We start from the raw sequence: 8134 nt of genomic DNA, 5'->3' as shown, positions 1-8134 counted from the left end.
CCAGCACGAGATCCCTCCTGCAGGATCAAAGAGGTCAGGAACAAAGTGTTACAATGCCGGCTTCCCATGAAGTCACAGACCTCTTTGGGCGTAGCTTCTGGCTCCGGCATGGGGACCTCCATGGGTTGGAGATGAGTCTCCAGTCTGGTGCACCTCTTCCCCTGGCATGAATGCTTCTGGGGTCTTCTTGCTCTGTCACAAGCTCTCAGTGTAATCACAGCTGCCTTTGGGCACAGCCTCCTGCTCCAGCATGGAGTCCTCCATGGCCTAGCCATGGGTATCTGCTGTTGAACCTCCATGGGCTGCAGGGGATTCCATTTACCTCCCCCTACTCTTCTCCTTGCTGACCTGGGTGTCTGAAGTTCTCTGTTTCACCATTCTCCTCTCTCAGGATGTCAAATGGTCTTTTTTTCATGTCAGTGGTCTCCTGATGGCTCTCTCCTTCCTTGCCAAACTGGTTCTTCCCCTTGTAAATATGGATTTGAGAGGCATTTCCCTATTGCTGATTGGCTTAGCTTGGGCTGGAGTTGGGTCTGCTTTGGAGCCAAGGAGCTTCTCAAAGCTTCTCCTAGGGGCCTTTACTACAGCCCCTTCCCCCACTACCAAAAATGGCCCCTCCACACAAACCAAACACACACTTATTAAGCACTAAGCATTATGCACTTCCCCTAGCATTGGGAAGGAATGACACATTTAAAAGTTAGCTTTTATATATATATAGAAAGTATATAAAAATTATATCTATATAAAGTATATAAAAATTATACTCTCTCTGTTCTTGGTTTTCTTGTTGTGTTTTGTCCTATATCGAGAAAGCATGAGATTATTAAAGATCATTTTACCTTTTTATGAAACAGGCAAAGGAAGACTACAACAAAATCTGGGGTGTTATAAACATCAGTGCAGTAAATCAGAACGGTCGGTCCATGACGCCGATCACAAGACCGTCTCAAATAGAGCAAGAGAAGTTACTACGCAGCATTTATGAAACTCATGTTGATCCTTCAGTTGTGCAGTACATTGAAGCACATGGTACAGGAACTGCCACTGGAGATCCTACTGAAGCTGAAAGCCTAGGCAGTGTCATTTGTAAAAACAGGTCTTCACAAGTTTCCATTCTGAAAATTGGTTCAGTGAAAGGAAATATTGGCCACACCGAATCAGCTGCTGGAGCAGCAGGCTTAATCAAAGTGCTTCTGATGATGCATCATGGCAAGATTGTTCCATCCTTGCATTACTCAAAGGAGACGAGCAGCATCGATACAGAGAAATTAAACCTTGCAATTCCCACAGCTGTCGAGCCCTGGGAAGAATCCAGTGAGTACGGAAGAGTAGCTGGCATCAACTGCTTTGGATTTGGAGGAACCAATGCTCACGTTGTAGTCAGGCAGGTTAAGCAGCTAGAGCCTCTTCCTGCCTTTAAGAGACCCCTTGAATTAGTTCTGCTGTCAGCAGCATCAAGTAAGTCCCTTCAGATGACAATGGCCGATGCAGCTGACCAGCTGAGCACAGGAAACTCCGTGACTCTCCCAAGCCTGGCCTATACGTCTGCCTGCAGAAGAAGCCATGCCAACCACAGGTACCGAAAAGCATTTGTCACCAATTCTCTCCAACACTTGCAGCAGGGACTTATGTCGGCAGCGAGCACGGCACTTGCCATGTCAAAGGTGAAACCCCAGCTGGTGTTTGTGTTCTGTGGCAATGGTGTAACGCTGAAGGAGGTCAGCGAGGCACTGCTGAGCTCAGAGCCAGTGTTCAGAGATAAGTGTATGGAAATAGAAGGACTTTTTCAGAAACACGCTGCCATCAGCCTTCTGCCAGCAAGAGGTCACAGCCCAAAGGATTTGTTGAATCCAGAGCTTTCACAGCCCTTGCTTTTTACCCTGCAGGTTGCCTTGGCTTCCCTTCTGAAATACTGGGGCATTAAGCCCGTTGCTGCTGTTGGCCACTCAGTGGGGGAAGTTGCTGCTGCGCACTTTGCTGGGTACCTTTCCCTGGCAGACGCGGTCAAAGTGATTTATCACCGGAGCCGGCTGCAGGCAAAGACTGCCAGTGGCAGAATGTTGGTGGTTGGAAACGTCCCTGTTCAAGAGATTGCTGAACGTCTGCATCGCTACTCAGGAGAGGTGTGCATTGCTGCTTTCAACAGCCCAGTTTCCTGCACCTTGTCTGGGAATTCAGACTCCGTGGATGCTGTCCAGAGAGATTTAGCTCAAGCTTTCAGCCAGAGAAACATCTTTCTTCATGTTTTAAATGTCTCAGCTGCGTACCACAGCCCCAGCATGGATACGATCCTCGGGGAGTTGGAAGAGAACATACAGCCTTTAGGAAAACAGAGCGGGGAAATTGAAGTGATTTCAACGCTGACTGGGGTGGCTGCTTCTGAGAATGACTTTGCTCAGGGCAAATTCTGGGCCCGGCATACTCGGGAGCCTGTTGCTTTCACTCAAGCCATCAAAACTGCATCTAGAGAGAGGGAAAATGTGGTGTTTGTGGAAATAAGTCCTCACCGAGCATTGCAGCGAAGCATAAAGGAAACTCTAGGAAAAGGCACAAAGGTGTTGTCTTCTTTGCAAACTGATGCCGAGTATCAGACACTCTTGACCCTGGTAGGAAATCTGTTTGAACTGGGGTATAATCCCAACTGGCAGCACTTTTATAACGGGTATCAAAGTGTTCCAGCGGCCATTCCACGGTATCAGTTTGATCGCAAAAAGCTCATGGCCTGTCTGGATATCCATCAACAAGCAAACCAAAGAGGCGTCAGCTCCAGTCATCCTTTGATTTATGGCATAAACAGTGACAAAGAGGAGTTTGGCTGCCTGCTGTCTCAGGACACGACATCATACTTATATGAGCACAAGAACAACGGTGTGGCTTTAGTGCCTGGTGCTTTTTATGCAGAGCTTGGTCTGGCCTCTGTGATGAGCAGCTCAAGACCTAAAGTGCCGCTGAGTACTTGCCAGATGAGCATCAGTTTTTCTGCACCGTGTGTTCTCACACAGAGTTCCCAAGTCTTGAGTATCAAGCTGAGTCCACAAAAAGCAGTGACAGCCTTTGAGATACTCTCTTCCTCCAACGCAGTTTACGCTGCAGGCCAGGTTACAAAGGGGCCTGAAGCTGTGGTAGAAGAAAGCTCCATCTCCTTCCAAGACATCTATCAAAGATGCAGGCAAGTGGTTAGCAGAGAGGAGGTTTATGAAGCACTGTCTCAGGTTGGCTTTCAGTACGGTTCCGTATTCAGGCAGCTCGGTGATGTGCATTATTGCCAGGAACTAAAGGAAGCTATAACTAGCATAAAGGTGAACAAGGAGACTGTCAGAGAGATGTACAACTACTGCATCCATCCAGTGCTGCTTGACTGTTTTCTGCAGATGACCGCTGTCATGACCTCAAGGACGCTGCAGTCCAGAGCAGGCTTTCCTTCAGGGATAGGCAGCCTGGTGGTGCTCCGACCGCTGGAGGAAGAAATGATGATATATATGAGAACAAGCAAATCCATTGGGAACTGCCTAGAGGTCTGTGGATGCTTTATGGACAAACGTGGCTCTGTTTTGGCTGAACTCAAGCGCGTTGCCATCACTTTCATGAAGGAAGCATCTTCCAGGGAGAATGAGTTCCTGTTTGAAAACAAGTGGAAAGAAGTCTCTCTTTCCCAGACGATGGGGCGTGTGGGGGCTATGCCCCGAGTGCTAGTGTTTGCTGACAAATTTGGGATAGCTGAGCAGCTCAAAAAATATTTGCATCCTGAGTCGAGATATGTTATGTTTGAAGATTGGGAAGCCCTCTTGGGAGGCCACGCGCAGAATAAAATGAGAGCAGAGGTTGAGGATTATGATGAAATTCTGTTCCTGTGGGGAATTCAAAAGTTAAACGAAGATTTCCCAAGCAAAGTGGTAGACCAGTTGGCAAAGTGTTGTGAAGCCTATCGGCAAGTCATTGTGGCATTAAGAGAGAAAACGTCCCGCTGTTCTGTCAAAGTTATCACCTACAGAACAACAGAAAGAGATGTAGACCACGTTAACTGTGGGTTTGCGTTGTATGGCATGACCAGAACTTGTGTCGTTGAAGTTCCAGAAATCACATTTCAGATGATTGACCTCAGCTCTTCCAGCTCCCTGGACATCTCAGTGCTAGCAGATGTTCTTGTCAAATACAAAGGTGTGGACTATCCAGAAGTTTGCATCAACCAAGGGAGAACTTACGTGGCTGAAATCAGACGCACGCCTTTTGCAGATGCAGATTACAGTCAACCCGTAAGATGTCTCCAGAAGTCAGAAACATTCACTTTGTACACCTCTGATCCGTACACAGCAAAAGACTTGTCTGCTGAGTTATCCGCCAGCACTGCTACTCAGCTTGACAATCAGAGCATTGAAATTCAAGTGGATAAAATATGTCTCCACTCAGAGGATTATTTTCCCATTAGTGTTTCTAGTCGTAACTTTGGTAATACTTTGTATTGGAATTCACAAGCAGTAGGCAAACATGGACTTTTAGCTCTTGATTTTGGTGGCACAGTAACAGCAACAGGCATTGATGTGAAGAAAGTTAAAGTGGGAGATCACGTGGTTTCATGTTATCCAGCCGCTGCTTCATCCAGAGTTCGGGTTCCAGGAACAGTTTGTTTCAATGTAAAGAAATTCCCCTGCTTTCAGAATGTCCCTTGTGTCTCGTACTTTATCATTGCATGGGAAATCTTAAATCAGAGGCTACCCAAGGGGAAACATGGCAGAACACTGGGTATTATTTCTAGGGAGCCATCATCAGTTTTGTGTCATGTTCTTTCTGCGGCAGCAGAAGAGATGGGTTGGAGAACAGTACTTGCGAGGCCCACTCCTGATAAGTTCCAGTATATAAACTTATGCAATGCCCTTGTTGTTCTTCCTCCAGTAAACAGACTGTCTCAGGAGGATCTGGCCCACATGTACTTTCTTAAAGATGTGGTGATAGTGTGTGGCAATGGACAGTCTGAATGGATCCAGAATGTCGGTGGAATTGATCACGAAAATATCAGCTTTCATATCCTTCCACTTACCGGCATTTTCCAGAAAGCATCTCTAAAGAAACTGCAAAAGACTGTGCATGCCTGGATCAGTTCCATGGATATGAGAAGGTTCAGACATCTATCGGGTTCTGTTTTTCAGCAGACTGAGAACTTTGAAAGAATGAACTCTGTGATGTCCTATTTTATGTGCAAATCTGTCCCACTTGCTGTACTGAGAAGGCAGAAGGACATCCCCATGCTTTCAGATATCCCGTTGTATGAATCCCAGAAGAAGCTGTTTAAGCAGAATGCCATTTACATAGTAGTCGGGGGGCTCACTGGACTTGGCTTTGAAACGGTGAAGTTCATAGCTGAGAATGGAGGAGGGTGCATTGCAATACTCTCCAGGAAAATTCCGAGCAGTGAGAAGCAAGAAGAGATAAAGGCTTTGCAGCAGCAGTATGAGGGGAGTAAAGTGGTGTTTGTGCAGTGTGACGTTACTTTGACCGGTGATGTTGAGAAAGCTTTCCAGTCCATTGTGAGCATCTTTGCAGGGAGTCCCATCAAAGGTGTATTTCAAAGTGCTGTTGTTTTGCACGATGGCCATCTTGAAGTTCTGAACTTGTCTGACTTTCAGAAAGTGCTGAGCCCCAAAGTAGCAGGGACCCTCAATCTTCATTGGGCTACCAGAGGCCAGGAGCTTGACTACTTTGTGTGCTACTCCTCTGTTACTTCCTTTCTGGGAAATTCTACTCAGGCAAACTATGCAGCTGCCAACTCTTTCTTGGATGTCTTCTGCCACTACAGGAGGAACTGTGGGCTTTCAGGCCAATCCATTAACTGGGGTGCTTTGAACCTTGGCATACTGCTTAATCAAAACCACATTCAGAACCTTCTGGGATCCAAGGGCATAGACATTCTGCAAGTGCATGAAATTCGTGAGTATCTCAGGAAGAGCTTACTTATTAATAACCCGCAGCAAGCTGTCATCAAATTAAACTTTCAAGCTTTATTGCATCATGTTTTTTCTCGGATCATTTCACTGAAAAGTCGCTTCCTATCACTTATGTCAGAAGAATTCGGGAACAAGCTGGAAGCCTCTGCGGAAACTCAAGTGCAGGATACTGCCTTAATCAAATCTGAAGACTATATCACCTCACTGGTGAGCGAGCTCACTGGACGGAGCCCAGATGAACTAGCCATGAATACACCACTTTCGTCATTGGGCATAGACTCTATGTTAGCTATGACAATTCAGAACCGGGTCTTTCAAGAGAGAAAGGTGGATATACCTCTTGTGAAACTGCTTGATCCGCACACAACTCTCTCGAGTTTAGTAGTAGTTTTAGAAGAAAAAAGCGATGCAAATGGAGTAGTTGAGAAAAATGCTGCGGTTGAAAGCGCAGAAAACGGGAGCTGGCTATAGGAGTCTTCTCGCTCAGGAATTGAGTAACTTTGAAGATACCTGGACCCTTTGTAGTATCTTGGGATATGTCATTGCAGACATGGTAGAACATCTGGTGATGGCAAATGTACTCTTCTGCGTTGACCCAGAAAAACCCACGGCAGATTCTTCTGCCATTGCACTAGCTGCATTAATTTCAGTCAGTTGTTTGACTTGTTACCTTTCCATTTTTGTCACTGTTATATTCTTGATGTATTATTCTTTTTTCATATTACTAAATGTGTATAAATATGGGCATCTTTTTAAAAGACTTTTAAATGTTGTGAATTTCAAAGCCCAAATAAACAAGAAGAGTAAAAAAGTTTAAAAAGCAAATCCTAAAGTGCCTCTTTGTCTTATTTTAATTTCTCTCGCTTGTCCACTCCCCAAGCTTAAATTTTCCTCATCCTAACACCTGCCCTTATTTTACTCCAGTGAGAAAACAGACTTTTTCCCCAAAGACACTGAAGGAAACTTTGTTTATAGTATCTTCATAGGGGAATATGGTCTTTGTGTTGTTTCTCCCTTTTATACCTAATTATCATTCACCCCAAGATGTCTGTTGCAGCTGTGGTGGTATTCTCCAGTGCATGGACTTTGAGGTCCTCCCGAACCCGTCTCTTCTCCAGGCTGAACAAGCCCAGTTCCCTCAGCCTCTCTGCACAGCTGCTCCAGCCCCCAAGCATCTTGATGGCCTTCTGCTGAATTTAAGCTTATCTATATGTTTCTTACACTGGCAGGCCCAGAATTGGACCAGGGTTACCCATGTGGTCCAATGAGTAAAATGTGGTGGACCAGTGTGATGCAATGAATAAAGGTGAAGAATCACTTCCCTCGATCTACGCTGTGGGGCTTAGTCTGTCTCACGTGCAGAACTGGTGCAAGGCCCTGCATTTGCCATGGATGAAGTTCATGAAAGTTCTGTTAAGCTATTTGTCCCTCCGAATAGTGGTCCTCCCCTTCACTGTGCCAAGTGCTCTCAGCTAACTTCATGTCCTTCATGAACTGGCTGAGGGTGGACTCTGTCCTCTCGGCTAGGCTGTTAATAAAGAGTCTGTGGGATGCTGCTGGTAACTCGCTGCCAGATGGACTTTGCACTGCTGCTGCCACCCTTTGGGTCTGGCAGTCCAGGGAACACTCCAGCCAGCTTGTAGTCCTCTTTTTCAATTTATCTTGCTTCAATTTGGCTACAAGGATGTACTGGGAGATTGTGCTGAAAGCCTTGCTGAAATCAAGGTGGATAACCTTGTCTCTCTCCCCTCATCCACAGAACCAATCTTTCCATTCTTCAAGGTAATCAGGCTGGTGTGTTGGGTTTGTGTGTGTGTCAGTGGGGAGCTGGTTTTTTGGTAGTGGGGGAAGGGTCACCTTGTGAGAGTGAAAAGCTCCCCTGGCTCCAAGGCAGAGACCCCCCAGCCCAGGCTGGGCCAACGAGCACTAGAGAAACATCCCTGCAAATCCATGTTTGTGAGGGGAAGGACTGTCCTGAAAAGAAGTAGGTGGGGGAGAACCTGGAGGAGAGGCTCTTGACCTAACACAAGAAGACCATTGGCCAAAACAAAGGACAGACAGACAAAGAGAGCTTTGTTGTCAGAGAAGGAGGAGGAGGGGAAAAAAGGACAGAGAACCTTGAGACACACAGTTCAAGCACATGGAGTAGGAGAAGACAAAGTAAGTCCCCTGCAGCCCATGGAAATTCAATG

The 8134-nt window shown here is 46.2% G+C and overlaps 1 protein-coding gene across 1 annotated transcript; it reads left to right on the top strand.

Moving 5' to 3' along the window:
* The first annotated feature begins 848 nt into the window (after positions 1–848).
* Positions 849–6413, top strand: LOC104520076 (phthioceranic/hydroxyphthioceranic acid synthase). The gene has a single exon (XM_010170442.1). The coding sequence runs from the start codon at positions 849–851 to the stop codon at positions 6411–6413; it is 5565 nt and encodes a 1854-aa protein (XP_010168744.1).
* The last annotated feature ends 1721 nt before the right edge of the window (positions 6414–8134 follow it).

The sequence above is a fragment of the Antrostomus carolinensis genome, unplaced genomic scaffold (genome assembly GCF_000700745.2).
Source record: "Antrostomus carolinensis isolate BGI_N321 unplaced genomic scaffold, ASM70074v2 scaffold28506, whole genome shotgun sequence".
NCBI classification, from domain to species: domain Eukaryota; kingdom Metazoa; phylum Chordata; class Aves; order Caprimulgiformes; family Caprimulgidae; genus Antrostomus; species Antrostomus carolinensis.
Note: the sequence above shows the minus strand (reverse complement) of the source record. Positions and strands in the feature narration are given on the sequence as shown.

What these genes read in the sequence shown, in the direction of transcription:
- LOC104520076 (XM_010170442.1), top strand. Translation starts at nt 849, where the DNA reads ATGAAACAGGCAAAGGAAGACTACAACAAAATCTGGGGTGTTATAAAC.